Consider the following 19947-nt stretch of genomic DNA (forward strand, 5'->3'; position numbering starts at 1 on the left):
AAAAGTTGGAAAGCTGTCATTCTACATAGTCTGTTATAACCCAGAATGTTGCTGGATGAGTACTTGTCACTAAGATCATAACCACGTATGCAATAAAAGATCCTAGAGAAAATGATTTTATTTCAAACTTCAGCTCTCTTTTTCAAAGTGTTCTGGAAAAGGAAAAAGCAAGCTGTGTATCTGTCAAATGTGGATGGTGGAGTACAGCAATTACTAATCTCCTACCATCATAATCCTCCAAAGAAAATGCAGATACATAGAAATGCAGATATATTTGAAAGATGAGCCTCTACCTATATTAGGAACACTTTACTGCTGCAATTTTTTCATTCATGAAGAGAAAGGCAAATTCTTCAGTTATTTAATTCATTCAGAGAGTAAAGGATACACATACTTTTTATTCTCAATACCATGAACATTAACACTTTTCCCTAAAGGCAATGAGACCTCAAGTTACGCCTACCATCCCTTACTGGTTGGAAAAAATTTACTTCTATCTCCAGACAATTTAGTTTTAAATGTTGTTCTGGCCAATAGAACTTAAAAACATTTACCCCAATCTTATTTACTGTAAAAACATGCAAATGATGTTATTCAAACCCAAGAGCAGATTGCTCTCAGTGGTATAAACAAGTACCACAGCACTGTGAAGGGAGCAAAGGCCTTGCAACACACCAATCCATAGGTGCTTCCTGACCTACCCACTGCTACTCATCACCAGCAGCTCACTTTTGGTTAGAGGTTTAAAACAGATTTGAAAGGCAGAAAAGATTAAAAATATATGGAGAACAACACTGCCAGAAAGAGTCTAGGAGAGGGGTATCAAAGAAGTCTGTTTCTGAGTATGTTTTTATGGCCGCTGGGAATAGATGAAATAAAAGTGATCCATTTATAAGGATCTACCCCCCATGTCCAGATATATGGTCTGACATAAGGCCTCATCTACTTGTTCACAGCACATACTTTCTAAAATTTATAGAATATTATGCACTTAGATGTGTCATTCATTAGCATCCTTTCACACTGCTATTTAATTAGAATAGCTCTGCAAAAAGGATTACATGGATCCAGGAAGAGAAATCAGGCTTGGCTTAAATTATGGGAGAAATTAATAATAATGACTGACAACACTGAAATTGGCCCACTAACTGCTCTGACTACTGAAAATATTTTGTTCTATGAAAATTACAAGGTACAGATAAGTCTTTCACTTTCTGAGAGGAGAGAGAAGGGTAGGGTGATTTTTTTATCTGTTAAAACTCAGTTGGTATCTCTATTATAAAATTGATTATTCTGATACTATGACTATTTGAAAACTATCAGTCGTAATGAACCATAAACTCCTAAGTGTAGCGGCAATAGCTGTTATAATATAAACTGCCTGTACATAAGTTACTGCCTCTCAGCCCCCAAAGGAAGGCCATTGTTACAGTGCATCTGGTTTCTGTTTTTGTTTCTAATTGTGGTAGAATATATACAACACAACACTTATTATTTTAATGATTAAAAATACAGTTCAGCAGCATTAAGTACCTTCAGTGTTGTATAATTTTCACTACCACACATTTCTAAAACTTCAAAAATTATTCCCCAAAGAAACTCCTTGTTAAGTCTTACAATATTTCTGGTTCATTCTTTCTATTTATCTGTCTGTCTGTCTACCTTCCCACCTATCTATGGGCGCTGGGAATTGAACGGACAGATGCTCTAACACTAAGCTACCTTCTAGCCCTTTATTATCATTATCATTATTTTATTATATTAATTTTAAGAAAAGATCTCACTAAGGTACCCAGGCTGTTCTTGAACTTGCAACCCTCCTGTCTCAACCTCTGGAGTAACCGGAGATTACAGATGGGGGACACTGCACCTGGTTGATTCCGTCATTTTTCATCACAAAAATCATTCAGTCCCCAAGGCCTACTGAATAAAGACCAGTTTCCTTAGGTCAATATTCAAAGTCCACTATGAGTTGGCCACAACTACATTAATTTGTCATTATATGTACATGCAAATCTTTAGTCAAGTGGACGACTGACCCTTCCATTAAGTTGATCCTGATACTTACTCCACATGGAATATCCAATGCTAACTCTCCAAATTCTTATCCTTCAAAGATCATCTGAAATGTCTTTCCCTCCGCAATTTCCTTATTGCTTTATTTTGACTGAAGTAATCTCTCTGATTAAAGTCTAACACCACCTGCCTCCTTCTGGCACATTCTGTCATGTATGACAGTTACTTTACACCCTATCTCTTCCTCATAGATTGTATTCTACATGAGGAAAAAACATAAAGAGCCACCAGAGCACACCAAGAATAGGTTAAGAAAACTTCTGACCCACTGCATGAGACAACATAGGTTCAAATCACAGTTCTGTCATTTCTAAGAAAGCTTGGACAAATTAATTACCTTTCTTTTTTTGGTGGGGGGTACTGGGGATTGAACTTGGGCCCTTCCACTTTCGAGGAAGATGGTGGAATCACTGAGCCAAATCCCAGACCCCAAAAAAACTCTATTCTTTTTTTTTATTTTTGGTACCGGAGATCAAACTCGGGACCTTGCACTTGCGAGGCAGGTAGCAGAACCACTGAGCCAAATCCCTGGCCTTCAATTACCTTCCTGAGCTAGATTCTTCTCAAAATGGAGATGAGTATTTAGGAAAGTGCCTGATATATTAAAAATTCTTTAAACCTGAATAAATGAAGAACTTAGTTTTGTATCCACCACAGAGAATAGCCCAATGTATATACATACCAGTGCTAAATATTTTACTGACTGAATAAACAAGCTGACCATATTATGGCAAAATGGGGGTTTGGTTAGGAATTTAGCTGTTCCTGGACTGTTCTGTCAATTTTTCGTTGTTTTTTTTTTCTTTCTCCGCATTTCTATTCTAGGCTTCTGAAGTAGAGTGGGGATTAGATATCAGATCCTTTTTTTTCTTTTTGTACTAGGGATTAAACGCAGGGCCTTCAGATTGAACCACATTTCCAGCCCTTTTATACATGTTTTAGTTTGACACAGGGCCTTATAAGTCATAACGAACAAGAAATTCTTACAATATGTGAATCTTTAGGATATAAGGCTGGACATGGTAGTATACTTCCGTAATCTCAGCACTCTGGAAGGCTGAAGCAGAATAATTCCAAGTTTGAGCCTAGCCTAAGCAATTTAGTGGCTCAGTGGGATCCTGTCTCAAAATAAAAAATAAAAAAAGGGTAGCTGGGTGTGGTGGCGCACGCCTGTAATCCCAGCACTTGGGAGGCTGAGGCAGGAGGATTGCTGTGAGTTCGAGACCAGCCTGGGCTACATAGTGAGTTCCAGGTCAGACTCAACCACATAGTGAGACCCTGTTTCAAAAAAAACCAACACCCCCCCAAAAAAAGGGCTAGTGGGGCCAGGGATTTAGCTCAGTGGTGCCACTGCTTGCCTAGCAAGCACACAGTCCAAAGTTTGATCTCTGGTACCAGAAAAAACAAACAAACAAAGCTAGAGATGTAGCTAAGTGTGAATGCCCTGGGTTCAATCCTCAATACCAAAACCAAACCAAATAAAAAACAAAACAACCCAAAAACATCTCCCAGGATATAGATTTGCAGACATTGCTAGTACTGCTCCCACAGAAAGAGCACATTTATATATGCATTTCATTTGTTTGTTCTTAGCTCCTCACTGACTCCCTGAGGGCTATAGAGCTGTTTTACAGCATTAGAGTTTCTGTCTAGAACTATCTTTTATGACAAAAGATTACTGCTTAAACATTGCTTGCAGTAACCAAACCTATCATCCAATGGGGACAGTTCTGAGCGAAAGAAGAAACTTACTAATAACTACACCAGGATATAAGGTTAAATCCAGGACTGTCCTGACAAACCAGCAAACATGGTCACCCCACTGGACTTCTCACTTTCATGGAGTTTAGGATGTAACTGCTTCTAGCACAGGAGACCTTCACCACTCATATGCTTCTCCATAAAATTCTAAGATTATGTCTCAAAGTAAAAGTAAGCTTTTCTCAAAACAAATCAAATTTTAATATCCAATCCAATAAGCATCCAATGCTTTCTGGGAAGGGGCCTGTTTATGTGTATTGTGCAAAGTTCAGAGTCCTGACTAAACCAAAATAAATATTGTTTTCCAATCAATTAGAATTCCTGGATTAAACTTTGGCAGGCTCAAAGTAATTAAGTCTCAAACTTTTTATAGATATTTCCTAACAGAAACTCCAACTAAAAATGAAAAATGTAATCTTTGAAAAGCTAACGTATCAGCTCAGAAAAAGACAAAATCTTCAAAATTATTAAAGCACACACTTCTTGAGTTAATATATTACATTAAAATGATGAAAACAAAAAGCTAGAGGATACAGAGGTCATAGTAGAGCTTACTATTCTTTCCATACCTGACTCATACTACATCTGTTGGATCTTGTAGGGAGATTCATAAACAGTTATAGCTAGACATTGTTCTCTTTTTAGTAGCTTCAACAAATTATCTAAAAATGCATCGTATTTCTAAACCCAGGATAAATTTCCGGTAGGCAATGATACAGTAATTTTTAAATTACAGATTCAGTTTCTTTTTGGACCTAGATATGACTAACTGCATATGCTGATACTCTTCTTATATACTTGATTACATCAAAGTGCTCAGAGTTTCTAAAATACATTAACTATTCAACTAGGTTTTTAGACAGCTGGTTTAAAATGTTTGTCTATATAAAACCTGAATATGCACTACAACAGCACAATTTTTCTAATCTTAGAAAAAAGAACCATAAGTACAGTGGAAGATTACTTATTTCTTCTATAACTTAAGTAATATAAATATATGTTTTATATATGTGTGTGTGTGTGTGTGTGTGTGTGTGTGCTGATCCCTTTGACTAAGTAGATCCATTAGATAGACAGCAACATATTCAGAACTTGTCTAATACAGCAGCTCAAACATGCCCAAAAATGTTTCTTAAAAGCACAATTCTTTAATATCCTGCATTCCAAGTGAAACCATTCCTTCCTAAAAAGTCTTTATAATCCTGTGGCAGTTGTAGTTATAATTTCCATTTTATGTTAAAGGGATCCAGATTTTGAAATGACACTTCTACTGGAAAACACTTACCTTTCTCTGTGATTTTACATATAGCTAAAAACTGTGAAACAGAAAACACGAAGTTGAGGTTTAGGTTTGGAAGATTTTCCTATCTGCAGTCACCTAATGAGAGTAATATGTTAATTTTTTAATCTGAAGTTAAAATTTAACTGATATAAGACAAAGTAAAAAAGTAACATTTAACTAAATGTTAGAGGGCTCCGTGAATATTTCATGACAGGGTCTTTATGTGAACATTTATGAATAATTCTGGTGAGAGGAATTTCACAGAAACAATCTGCTAATAAAAGGGCTAAAATTAGCTGTTAATAGCTAATAAATCATCCATGATTCTAAACCTTAATTATGCTAACTTTCCCTCTGTTCCCTAAGTATTTAAAATAATAATAAATCAAACCTCTCCCAGATGCAATTAAATTATGGTCAACAATAAGTGATTGAAAACTCTTACCTCATAGAAGCACACAGGTTTTTTTTTTAAGGAATGACAAACCTACCTACATAATATAAACACTAGGAAAAAATAATTTGTACTTGAACTATAACATAAAACAAGATGGATATAATTATAACATAAATGTTCAATGAAGAGAACCTAAATATATATATTTGGCACTTATTTCACATACTTATATTCACCAATTGTCGCAAATGAAAATATACTTTTCCCACAGAGAGCAGACTTGAGTTGCCCAAACCCTGTATGTTCTAAAAGTCCTCAGGATGTGTTTCTGGGAAATAACATTTGAGCCACTGGAGTAGCTAGCTGCCTAATCAGTGTCTTAGTATATGTGGGGCTTTAGCTATAATTTATGCTAACAGTATGATTTATACTGAACATGCTTTTGTTTGCCCAGGATCTTGGGCTATGCAGTATTCATTTAGGGGAGGTCACACAGCTTCTCCCTGCCTATGTAACTGACCCACAATATACTCCCTGAACACCAAGGTTCAGGTGAGCCTCCTTGGTTGGTAACAACACTTGCCCATACTGTCACACATCTAGGCCCTGTCTCCCTGTGTGTACTGGGAAAAACACACAAAACAACAAGAATACAACAACAACTAGAACTTTGCACCAGGCCCTATGTAACTTTTTCATTTGCTGATTTTAATCTATATTCTTTTTGTTGTAATAAACTGTAACCATGAGAGTTAACAGCTATACAGGGTCCTCTGAGTCCTTCTAGTCTATCATCAAACCTGACAGTGCTCTTGGAAATCCCTGATAACAACCAATAATACAGCAAAATTCATACTTAATAAAGGTAATTGCTTTTAACTACAAGGTTTGGTTTCAGCAACTTCATTTCCAAAGATGCAGAAAGTTCTTGATAGATAGGAACACTTTCCGGCACATGGACTTCCTTCCCATCATGTAAATGTTAAAGAAGGTAGCTCCTAGTATAAAAGGTACTTCTACCAAGTGAAAGAAGCGCGCCCACTCCCATCACCACCTTCCTTTCCTTCAGTGTGAACCCAGGTAATCTTCATGAAGTCTACAAAACAGAATAATTAATGCTTTTTCCTCAGACACTACTACTGACCTACAGTTGAGAAGAAAAGAATTTTGTTTTTCTATCCTTACCTGAGTTTTGTACTTTTCTGTTTCTTTTTTGAGACAGAGTGTCACTAAGTTCAGGCTGGCTTGAACTTGCTGTGTAGCCCAGGTTGGCCTTCAAGTCATGGCAACCCTCCTGCCTCAGCATCTTGAGTGATGGTATTACAGGTATGTGCCTCTATGCTCAGCCATTTTGTATTCGTTAAAAAAAAGCAGGGGCTGGGGATTTAGCTCAGTAGTGCTGCGCCTGCTTTGCAAGTGCAGAGTCCTGAGTTTGATCCCCAACATGGGGTGTGTGTTTGTGTGTGAAGTATCCAGTCTGCCGCCTGCCTCGGAAATGCAAGGTCTCGAGTTCAATCCCCGGTACAAAAAAAAAAAGTATTCAGTCTGGCCCTAAGTATGATGTATATAAAAGCCCTTTTATCAGAGGCTGGTCAAAGGACAGTCCTTTCTTCAGAATGTACAGGGCTGGTATACAAACACCCTAAGTCCATTAAATTTTATTGCACAAAAGGATTAATTCTGTAAAGGATGCATGGATTAAAATATCACTAAAAGTTACAGCATTAAAGAGTTTTGGTTTATCAGATTAAAACTCTCTAGCAGTATGGATCAGCAAAAATTCTATCACCTTACAAGGTTTCCCTAATTATGCGGCCAGCTTAGCTGTTCCCTTTCTCTTTGGGAAGCTCTTAATTGTTGTCAGTTTCTAAACAAAGTATAAAAGATAATTGTCTAGTATAGAATTACCTAACACCTGTGTGAGAACAAGATTTTCATTTATTTCACTGCTGAGTCAGGAAAAAAAAAAAAAAAAAAAAGGAATCCACTGGACATGGTGGCGCATGGCTGTAATTCCAGCCCCCAGGAGATTGAGGCAGGAGGCTCACTATGAGTTCGAGGCCAGTGTGGTCTACATAGGACATTCAAGGCCAGCCTGAACTACAAAGCAAGGCCGTTCCTGCCTCAAACACAACACAACAACACAAAAAACAAAAAGAAAAAATAATATTATATTGGTTCCACTCTGAGTAATGGACCTCAAGTATTAATAGAAAGTCTAATTTGAATAAATTGCACTATCACACATGATCTTAGCCAAAAGGCCGAGAAGCAATAAAAACTGCACTATCAATGAACTCACTGAATTCAGTGATTTTGGATTTCATGTCATTTATGTAAAGCTTCATCAAACTAAATACAAAACAGAAACCGGTGACATTTTGCCTAGAAACGTCAAATGGGCTAACACATGATTCTATTTTTTCTACACACAATCTCAGATTACCATGTATTATTTTACAGTTCATTATTTTCCACAATATCTAGTACATTATTTTTAGACATTCAATGGAGTAACGGGCAGATAGTAAAGTCTCTATTCTGAGAGATGACATAGGTAGGGGTTGAAAAAAAGGCCATACAGTCAGCCTGCCTAGAAATAAATCTTAGTTCTAAGACTTCTTGGCTCTGTGATCTTGGTCAAATTTCTTAACTTTTATGCCTCAATTTTCCTCTTCTATAAAATGGAAATAATCATAATACCTCCCTTAGAGGAGTTACAGGGATTTAACTCATATGTGTAAAGAAATTTGCATTATGCCTGGCATCCAATAAAAACTATATAAGTAATGACTATTATCATCATTACCACTACTACTACCATTTATTCCATAGAACACAGGGCATTTAAGTTACTTAGCTATTTTTATCTTACCTCAAATGTTATAAAGAAGCACAGTATTATTTTCATAACTGACAGGTTGCTGTATATAGCAAAAGCACATTATTGGGTTGTACCTCCAACATGGCTGCCTCACTGGTTCCATCTGCAAAATGGGATGGTAATACTCTTATTTCATAGGTTGTGTGGGGATTAAATAAGGCTTCTGTTCATACGTCCTGTTCTGTGGTATTACCATACAGGACAGGTTAATAATACTGAGCTCTGTCAGATACTTGAGATTTCACAATTACCTGCTTCTAGGTACTCAACCACTTCTGCAAGGATGAGATTTAATATAAATCAAAGTATGAACCCCAAAAGGTGCTAGAAGAACAAATTAATTTAAAAATTGTCCCCTTCTTTCACATTCCCTGGTTAGGATACATTTCTTCAAAATAGTCAATGTGTGGAGGTTGGAGTATGTCAAGGGCAGAGAGCACCTGAGAAAAAGAAAAAAAAAGTCAAATTTAGAGAACTAAAGAAGAAATAAAATTCGACATAAATGCAAGTAAATACTATTAACTTTTTAATAATTTATGGCTTAATTACAATTGCCCCCACTGAAATTAACTCGATTTATCAGTAAAGAAACACAGTTTTAAACATTGAGGTGTGTTTGTAAACTTACTACGTAAAAGACAATTCTAGCTAAATCAAATTGAAAGGTAAATGGGTTATAATACATGCTACTGAAATCCCTGCCCACGAGAGTACTGGAAGGAAATGCTCTATTTATAACAATTAGTACTGATCTAAGAGCATGAGGAACTTTACTATTCATTCCTTTATTCCTCTGTTCAACAAATGTTCACTACACACATTCTACCTGTCAGGCACTGTAGTAATCTCTTGGGTTATACAGATGAACAAAACAGTAACCATCTCTGCTTTCACAACTAACAGAAAGGTAAGGATGAAACAAATAAGCAAATAGTTGTGTAAATATACAATTATCATACCTATTATTATGAAGGAAAAATGTAAAGAGGGGTGGAAGAAAAAGTTTGCCTGAAGCAACACAATTCTAAGATCTGAAGGCTGGGTAGGAGTTGATCAGTCAATGAGCAGGAAATATGAAGACACTGAGGCAGTTTTTAGAAATAGAAAAGCCAGTGCTGAAGGAACACAGTAGGTAGGAGGAAAATAGGCTAGCATAAAATAGAAGAGGAATGCAGGAAATAGATCACATAAAATCTCTTTTAATCATATTAATCACTGTGGATTTTAGTCTAAGAAAAGAAGTCACCAGGGTGGAAATAAAGACTTTAAGGCATCTGAAATTCAAATCCTTTATAAAAGCAGAGCACTAATGGGGGTAACAATAAATAAATAAATAAAAGCAGAGCGCTAATGTAACTTAACAAACAGGCTCACTTGCCCTATCAGGTGCCTATCTACTCTTTTAAATACCATCTATGATATCATACCTAAGACTCTGAGTCCATCTGGCTAATGAGAAATATCAGGCTCAAAAGAAATGAAAGAAATTAACAGGAAATAAACTGGTTCAAGTTTATAATTCTAATTTCTCAATTTCTTTTCTTTTTCTTTTTTTGAGACAGGGTCTCACTATGCAGTTCAGGCTGGCCTTGAACTCAATATGGTGCCCAAACTGGCCTCAAACTCATGGTGATCCTCTTGTCTCAGCCTCCAGAGTGCTGGGATTATAGGTGTGCACCACCACACCCAGCTTGGCCTTAATTTCTTAAGGAACTTTTTTTTTTTTTTGTATTGTGGAGAATTTCAAACATGTAAAAGTAGAGAGAATAATATAAAGAACACCCATTAATCAGAATTGGTCTTATTCATTTACATGGCCCTTCTAGTCTTATCTATACCCTCTGCCCTGACATAATTTTGAAGAAAAAGCAGACTTCTTTCAGTCATATGAGTCAAATATTTATAACAGATAAAAACTTTAAAAAGCATGATTAATGAATTGAAAAATTTGTTATTTTTATTTATTCATTTATTTCTTGCAATGGTAGCAATCAAACCCAGGACCTTGCATATGATATTTTAAAGTATTATCAAATATCCAGAACTAAAATCTTTATTTATTTACAAAAAAACTTTTTACCAACCAAAAATTTCTCACTTAAAATTTTAGATTTAAATTATTTTATTAAACTAAAACATTCTTTAATGAAAAGGCTTCACTCAACTTTATACCCAGTTCAACACAGAGGTTTTAAATTAAGATGTTTTTATAAAGAATATCTACATTTCCTTTTAGAATTAGAATGTTTATACTTAGAATTTTGATATAAACAGAAAACAGCAGATTTTCCAATTTCTTCGAAAAAAATTTATGTGAAAGATAAATTATTTCATTTCTACATTTTAAAAAGCCTATAATTAGCCAGTCACAAATTCACATAAATTTCTCATTATGTGACAGAAAAATTCTGAACATGAATATCTGAAGCTTAAAGACAGAAACTAGTGTTTTATTTGACATCTTTTGGACTCCGAACTCTATCTGAACAACATACATCCTGTCTTGGAGGAAAACAGAATGCAAAGAATGACAGCGTCCATTAGACAAAGCTATTTTATGCTTCAAATCTATCTGCTATAATTAGAGGTTATCTAGAGGAAAGTGACAACCATACATTTTAAACCTTAAGAGAGGAGAATGAAGCTTTCTCATTCCATATTTGATGGGGCTTTTCATAGAAAAGCCATATAAAACAGCATTAGACATTTGCACTACAGCACTTGACTGCAACTGTTAGCTTCAAAGGTAAATTTTAAACTCTGCCTAAAAATTTTTTCCCCCAGGGATCCCATTCTGCCCTGCCAGTAATTTTTTTTTTTAATGCCTGTTGTTTTATGCTTACCCTTTCTACCCCAAAATGTCTATGAGAGGATCGAATTCCAGTATTTCTAGTCTGTAAAAACAGTACTCAGACTAACAGAAGATTATCCTGGAATCCGAAGTAATATAAAGGAAAGTGAAGGAGTAGGAGGAGAGATTCACACTCCAAATTCCATGGATGACTCCCCATTTTAATAGCTAGAGTTTCTTTATAATCTCACTATTTGAAGAAATAAAATATAGGTGATTAACCTTATGGAAAACTCTTGTAAAGACTTTGGTTTATAAACAGTGAAAGGAATCCAGGCACAGTGGTACAAGGGATATGGGAGAGGGTGGATCAAGTTAGAGGCCAGCCTGGGCAACTTAGCAAGATCTTGTCTCAAAAGAAAGTTTTTTTAAAAATTAAGAATACGGAGTATTTTTTTCATATCTTTTTTTAATTACTACGTGTCTGCAGTACATGTTTACATTTTTCCTGTGAAGTTGGTACACAAACCTAACACATCTTAATTCGTTTTTTCATCCCCTTTCCTTCCCCTTCTTCAAAAGAAAATTTTGAAAAGGGCTGGGGATGTAGCTCAGTGATAAAGTGCTTGTGCTTGCCCAGCGTGATCCCCAGGATTCAATGCCCAGGAGTGGCAAGGAAAAAAAGTCAAAGTGCCCCCAAATACCACCAACTCTTCCAATGATCTCAAATAAAAAGTAAGCAGACTTAACTAAAGAATGAATTATGTCCTTACATGATCATTACCAAATAATGCCTCAGAACTTGTTCTCAGCTTTGGATGATTTAAAGCTCCACATTAGATGATTTACTATAAACACTACATGACAAGCAAATGATCTAGTTTCAGTCATCCCACTGTCAATAAAACAAATGCTGTGAATAACCTCAGTCTAAAATATGAAAACAAGGAATTTAACTGTTCATCCACAGAACACTTACTGAGTTTCTACTCTGCCAAGGACTCAAAAGACAAGAACAAGACAGTTACAAAGAAGCCAGTTAAGTCTTTTTTTTAAAAAAATTATTTTATTTTGTGAGACAAGGTGTCCCTATGTAGTTCATCCTGGACTTTAACTCATTATGCAGCCCAGGCTGGCCTTGCACTCACGCCAACCCCTTTGCCTCAGCCTCCGGAATGCTGGGATTACAGCATATGCCCCTTCTCCATTCTCTAACTCCTAACAGGGTCTAAGTTCTTTAGGTGGAGATAATGTTATTACAACTATTTTAATGGAGTTGTAACACAAAGTACACAAAAGCTATGAATATAATTTGATGAATTATTTACATGCACACATGTCCATAACATATATAGATTTTACACATATGTCCATGTGAACACCACTCAGATCAAGAAATTAAGCATTTTGAAACCCTAGAATGTCTCCTTGCCTTATTCGGTCAAAATTCATCCTTCACTCATCACCTTTGCCAGTATAGATTTGTTCTGCTGCCTGTTCTTGACCTTTACATAAACTGAATTATAGAGAAAATAGAGTCTTTTGCATATGGTTTCTTTCATACTGGTATGATGTGAAATTTATCCACGTTGCTGTGTGGGTTCGTGGTTCGTCCTTTTTACTAATGTGCAGTTCAATATTATATACATGGAATATACTACAATGTATTTATCCAGCGTACTACTGGAAGACATTTGTCATGTTTCCAATTTCTAGGTATTATTAATAAAGCTGCTATAACCATTTTTGTATATATGTTTTCATTTCTCTTCAATGTTTAACAAAGGACAGAATAGGCTGAGCCATTGGGTAGGCAAACATTTAGTTTCAGTGGAAATGACCAATTTTCCTAACTGGTTTTGCAAACCCACATTCTTACTAGCCATAGATGAGACTGACTCAAAACTATTTATTGAAATGGTCATCATTTCCCACTGGGTTACAGTAGCACCTCTACTATAAATCAGGTAAATGTATATGTGGATATCAGTTCAGATTAATTTCTTTTTGTAGCGGGGATCAAACATGGGCCCTTGTGCTTGTGAGGCAGGTGGCAGAACCACTGGGCCAAATCCCCAGCCCCAGTTCAGACTATTTTGATTCTGTTGTTTGTTTTCCCACTAGTGCTTAATACCTATCTCAATACCTATTATGTAGCACAATATCTGTAGTATGAATTTCTAATTATTCAACTTCTTCCAGATTGTCTTGACTATTTTAGATCTTTTTCATTTTGGTAATTTTTTTCTTTTTATTGAGTTTATTGGCACATTCTAGGTATACAGTACAGTTACATTCATTACTGGGATCTTGTACCTTTACATGACAGGTCTTGGTTCTCATTTTTTAATTTTCATAAATTTTTAAAATAAGTCGTATATTTCTATACACACTGAAACAGAAAAGTTTGATTGAAATTACATGAAATATATAGTTCAAATTGAGGAAAACAAGCATATTGACCATCCTGATTCCTCTAATCCACAAACATGTGAGACTGTATCATTTCAAATATATCAATACTTTGCCCAGTACCACAAACTTGTGACATAGAAAATAATCAAATCCACTAGAAAGTTAATATACCGAGTATGTGTTTGGTGCTATTGCCAAAATTCAAGAAAAAGCCTGAGACTTGCTTTACAAGTCTCCTGGCAGAAATCAACAGATTGTAAGGGGCATCAATGGGCTTTGGAGAACAAGTGGAAGACGAAAATGACATAAAAATGGTGTGCATATGCATTTTTTTCAAGAAAGAGTTGATGGCTTTCAAGAGATTCTTAAAAGAGTACAATGTTAAAATCGCGATCATCACTTTCCACACTCTGCATATGACAACTATGCGTGTATAGTACATAGGTGGGTGAAACAGAGAGGATTACATCAGGTTTTATAACAGCTCAAATTTTAACTAGATACTAGTGATGTGATAAGCCTAAAAAACACCAATCTTTAGAAATAAAATCCATTTCTGTTTCCCTAAATTACTGTATCTAGGTGAATGTATCCTTTAAGATGGTAAGGCTGTTACTCAAATGTGTGTGTGTGTGCACATGTATGCATATAAATTTAGTCAGACCATCTGAAATCAATGATTTTGAAACAGTGACTTTAGAAGTTTCTTTAAAAAGAAAATCCTAAGCCTCTCGAGGCATTATAGCTGTTCTCTGATACATAACAGGCATCCAAATTAAAATCCAATCCTCCTACAATGACCAGGTTAATCTTTCTAAATGCTATTTTTAACATGACGTTCGTTTCTTCTCCCTCTAGTCAATCAAATCTTATTCTCAGAAGATTTATCTCAAGGTTTACCTTTTCTGTGTCTGTAGTATCTCTGAGTTTCTAAGTCCACAACACATTTTTTTGCCCCTTAATATTACGGTACTTGGCGGCCACCACTCACTTGAGTTACTCACCTGAGTAACTTTAACAAATTAGTGATACATGGTCAGTCCCAGAAATTCCAATTTAGTAGGTCTGAGGTAAGAACCATGAATCTATGTTTTAAGGCTCTCCAGTAATTCTAACATCTTTCTTAGTTTGGTGGTACAGCTTTCTGCTATCCATACATTAATGTTTATCCATGTAGGCAGGCCTCCCATAGCATCTTTATCATATATTTATCACATTACAAAAAATCTTTTCATCTACTTGAAGGCAGAACCCTCAGGTAGCTCATGTAGTTTGGAAATATAGCTTGCATGGTTTATAGCTAGATGTCCCCCAAAGCCTCATGATGCTCATAACTGGATTTCTCCACTGATGAGTTTATAATGAATGGTGACGTTGGAATGTGAAGCCTGGTAGGAGGATGTGGGTCACTGGGCGTGTGGCCTGGAAGGGGCAATCTCCTCCATCTCTCTTTCTTTCTGCTTCCTGCAGCAATGCCATGAACTTTTTCCACTCGGCCATGCCTATCTGCCATGCTATCCTGCCTTGGAGCCAGCTGACTATGGGATGAAACCTCTACAGACTGGAAGCCAAAATAAAATAAATCTTTCTTCCTTTAACTTGTGGGTGATTGGTATTAGGTCTGAGCAACAAGAAAATAACTAAAACAAAATGTACAATAAATGTTTACTAAATTAATGAAAGTAAGCTCTGAAGCTAGGCAGATTTATATTCTAATCTGTGCCACCTTTGGCCTTTAGTTCCTCTGTAAAGCAGGGTTAATAAGCCCTATCTGACAAGGTTAAAGAGTAAATGAATTAATGTATCTGAAGTATCCAGCATACCTCCTGACACAGAGCAACACGTTACATATCTGGTCTACCCTTTCAAAAAGGACAGTATTTTAAGGTTTGTCTTTTTTTTTTTTAACCCTCCACATGACCTAGTCCTATGATCTTTCAATAGGACACAATTAATAAACATTTGTTGCCTTATCTACATCAAATACCAGTTGCCTCTTAAAACTGGCATTCCACACATACCAGGTATGCTAGCTCTCAATGCTTTTGAAGACAGATCTTGGAAACAGCAGAAATTCATTATGTATAAAATAGTGGTGCCAAGGCCAGGGATTTAGCTTAGTGCCACCGTGCCCGCCTTACAAGAACAAGGTCCTGACTTTGATACCTGGTACCGAGGGGGGGGATAGTGGTGCCACACCATTTTCATCTCCAATTATCTGCCTCACTTTCAAACACTCCTACAGAAGTCACAGGTATTCCTCTTACAATAGAGTTCAGAAGTTTCAAAGAGTAGATGTGTTTACATACATTTAAAAATTTTATTTTCTACAACAATCATATAGCTATTTCTGCTTTTACCATGCTCGCTTTGTTTGTATTTTTTGTTTTTTGGACAGGGTCTTGCTTTGTAGTTCAGGCTGGCCCCGAACTCATTGTGTAGCCCAGGCTAGCCTCAAACGTGCAGCAATTCTCCAGCCTCTGCTTCCCAAGTGTTGGGATTACAGGCGTGAGCCAACATGTCTGGCTACCATGCTCTCTTTGCAAATGAGAAAACTTGAACCTTGCAAAAGTTAAGGCCCATCATTAGAAAACAAAACCATAATTCAAACTTAATTTTGACTCTAAGGCCAAGCTCTTACAAACTGTTATTAGATGACTGGATTTGTTTTTGTTGTTTTTTGTGTTTTGTTTTCAGTGCTCAGGCTTGAACACAGGGCCTTGTGTCCTATGTGAGGGCAAATGCCCTACTGCTGAGCTGTATCCCAAGCTCTGTTGTGTGGTTTAACTGGTGTGTTTTTCAAGATTTCAGTTTATTTTTTTCTCGCACTACTTACTTTGGTACTGCCTTTGGAACAAGCAATGAGATCAACTAAACAAACAGCAGCTTATTTTGCTACCTGCCTAAAAGGAAGCCAAGATTAGTCTAAATCAAAAACCTTAGTAACTGAATTTCTACACTTGATCTTAGCCAAAAGGCCGAGAAGCGACAGTAACTGAACTTCTAAAGGTATGCTGGAAGTTTTTTTTCGCAATGGATACCTTCAACCAAGGTTCTGACATTGTATATATGTACTCTTTGATGGATGGGTGGTAAAAAGGCAAATTAAAAAAATGAGTGACTAAGCAAGCATTAGACATCATTCTAAATTACGTATCCAAAATCTGATGACAAACACAGCAACTCGAATGGTTAATTTTAAAAGACACATTGCTTGGCAGTTCAGTAATGTATTTTTTTTCTTTTTCCACAGTGCTGAGGGTCAAACTCAGGGTCTTCCCCCTGCTAAGCAAGTAATCTACCACTTAGCTACATCAGCTTGGCAACATCTTTTAAAAAGAGTTTAAGAAAAAGAGATTTCAAGCGGTATAATCAATAAACTGTGATTTATTTTTAAAAATGAGACTCATATGTGGGCCAAAGTTATAAAAGTTTTTGTGCAAATAAGTATCTAGAGACACTAGAAAATTTTCCCTCCCAGTATGTACTGGGGCTTCAGGCATGCTAGGCTAGCATTCTACTACTGAGCTAAACCCCTAACCCCAAAAATCCACTACCCTGCCCCTCTACTGGAGATCAAACCCAGAGCCTTGTGCATGCCAGGCAAGTGCTTTATCACTGAACTACATATTCAGCCCCAAGAAACAACTTTTTAAATAAAAATCTTATTATAGCAATGGAAATAGCACAGGTTGAGTACTACTATCCAAAGAATTTGAGGCAGTTTTACTTTTTCCATGAAACTAAAAACAAAATTCAATGCTAACAATCTCCAGGTAAAATTTACATGTATCAAACTTTTAATTCAAAATTAGTTGAAAAGCTCTTTCTCAAAACACAATTAGTCTATTTGTCCATGAGTCTTTACGTCTATAAACACAGCCAAAAATAAACTAACCTTTGTTACCTTAAAGGCTGTACTGTTTTTGTTGAAGAAACTGTTTTCCTACATCTCTAACTTAACTTCTCATTAAAAATATTAAAGGGCTGGGTGCGGTGGCACATGCCTGTAATCCCAGCACTCGGGAGGCTGAGGCAGGAGGATCGCTGTGAGTTCAAGACAAGCCTGGGATACATAGTGAGTTCCAGGTCAGTCTCAACTACATAGTGAGACCCTGTCTCAAACTCCCCCCTGCCCCCCAAAAATTAAAGGATAAAACAAAGCACTCAAAATCAGCAGCCAGTTATTCCCACTTAAATCACTTACTATGTATTACACTCTTTGTGTTGAATATTAGTATTATTCCTCAGTTAAATACCAATATTTTCTCTGTATCAATTAATATTTATGTCAATAAATCTTACAATTCTCTTAATCTTTCTCATTATTACACAAGAAGGGTGTAATTTGTCTCAGGTTTCCAAGCCCCTGAAAAATGTCTATTTTCATTCCGTTGCCTGCCTTGTAAACAAAAGGTCCTGAGTTTGATCCCTGATACCAAAAAAAAAAAAAAAATCTATTTTTCCTGAAAATACATTTTCCTTTTCTGTGGGCTTTAAACATACTTAAAAGCTTATACTCTTAAAAGCAAAAAAAAAAAAAAAGATATTCAGGCTGACAAATGCAGAGTGCACCTCATAGTTCTGAAGCCAATCTGAAACTTAACAGGTGCAATTTGGGGTTAAGCCTTGTGTAAGTCATACTAATATGGAGTGTAATTTTCAAACTGCCAAATAAAATTCTGATGAAATGGGTTCCCTAGGTGATTCTAATATGCTACCAAGGCTAGACAAAACAAATCTCAACAGTGAAACTTTAAGACAGTCACAGAGACATAACAACTATCTATAAAAGAAAAGCAAAGTAATGAAAGAAACCACTCAGTAAACAGTCTCTGTATGTATGTATGTGAATGTTCCTATCAATAAGAATATGTGAAATGAAAGCCTATCGATAGGTATTCTATAACCTTATTTATGTCGTACTGCTTTTGAGAGGTTGGCATAAAACTGTAGCTGATTTCCAAATTTTTCTTGCATGAATCCTTAAGTCTCTTTTGCTCTCTACTAATTCCATAAATTAGGCTTAGTTTCCCCCAAACACCAATGTCACTTACATTATCATGTTTAAAAAAACACAACATCTTCAATTCCCGGAAGACTCTTTTGCAAGAGACCAGATTCTGGAAGACGTTGGGCATCTTTTTGAGTGCTACTCTCTTTCCATCTCTTGGATCTGTTACTGACCTAAAGAAGCAATATTTGGGGAAAAGAGAAGAAGAGAGAGAAAGAAAGAGAGAAATCAATTCCAAACCTTGTTCTCCAATGTTTTAGTTCATGACAAATATCTTTATCTTAAAACACTCTCTATTAAATCCACATAATGTTTAAGGAAACAAGGAAAAAGAAAAGATAAAACAATACATACAAGGAAATGCTCAGCTACCCAACTCATCTGCCATGTTTTCTTTTAAAAATCCTGCCTAGGGCCAGGGATTTAGCTCAGTTGTTCCGCTGCCTGCCTTGAAAGCTCAAGGACCTGAGTTCAATCCCTGGTACACACACACACAATAAAAAAAAGAAAGAAAAGAAAAGAAAAAACCACACACACACAAAACCCCCAAAAACCTGCCTAAATTTCTATAAACATACTTTCTGAGAGATCACTTAATATATTTGAGGTAGAAGGAGTCTGAGAGACAAAGCCATTTTAAAGAAACCAAAAAGAGCAGCAATACATATGAACTACAAACAAATTAGTTTTATGCTTTATTTTCAGAATCATATTCATAATGAAAGAGATGTTCCAACACAATCTAAATATTTTGGTTCTAATACATTTTTCAGTAACGGACCTAACTGAATGATGTTCCTTCTCTGAAGTTTGAGTGACAGCTTTAAGGATCCGTTTTTATGGGTCCCTCTAGTTCCTAAGTGGTAACACATCTTCCCTTGTGTTTCCCAGCTGCGGGTATGGTAGGTGCTCCTTGTGGTTACAACCTCTTTAATCCCTCAGTGTCAACCTATTTTACCTTTTTGTTGTTGTTGTTTTGGTCTCTGAACCATAACCAATTACATTTCTCTGTTTGAAATACTAGTGCGGCTTCTATTTTTTCTAACTGAATTTAACTTGATACATATTAAATTAGTTAAAAGAAATAAATCAATAAATTGTGTAAACTGGCAATTGGCCATTTAGTAATAAACCAAGATTTTCTGCTTTTTCATACATTTATTATACGAAGATTGGGTGTTCTTACAGGATTTACTCCTGTCAGACAAATTTATCTAAATCCCTGTTATTTATTCTTACTATTCTTTCCATTATTTGGATTATCCAGTGCTTTTTAATATCCCTCCTAGATTTGATTCTTTTTTTTTTTTTTTTTTTTTTTTTTTGT

At 36.0% G+C, this 19947-nt stretch overlaps 1 protein-coding gene across 2 annotated transcripts in view; it reads right to left on the minus strand.

The window, feature by feature from the left end:
- Positions 1-19947, minus strand: part of Nlk (nemo like kinase) — a 145216-nt gene that overhangs the window by 45431 nt on the left and 79838 nt on the right. For both annotated transcript variants that reach the window (XM_010642338.3, XM_010642339.1), the window contains exons 2-3: positions 18664-18793; positions 8785-8840 (exon numbers count right to left, since the gene is read on the minus strand). In XM_010642338.3, the coding sequence (XP_010640640.1) occupies positions 8785-8840; positions 18664-18793 (186 nt within the window). The remainder of the gene's footprint in view (positions 1-8784; positions 8841-18663; positions 18794-19947) is intronic.

Source organism: Fukomys damarensis, unplaced genomic scaffold (genome assembly GCF_012274545.1).
Source record: "Fukomys damarensis isolate Sample0158 unplaced genomic scaffold, DMR_v1.0_HiC HiC_scaffold_13, whole genome shotgun sequence".
NCBI classification, from domain to species: domain Eukaryota; kingdom Metazoa; phylum Chordata; class Mammalia; order Rodentia; family Bathyergidae; genus Fukomys; species Fukomys damarensis.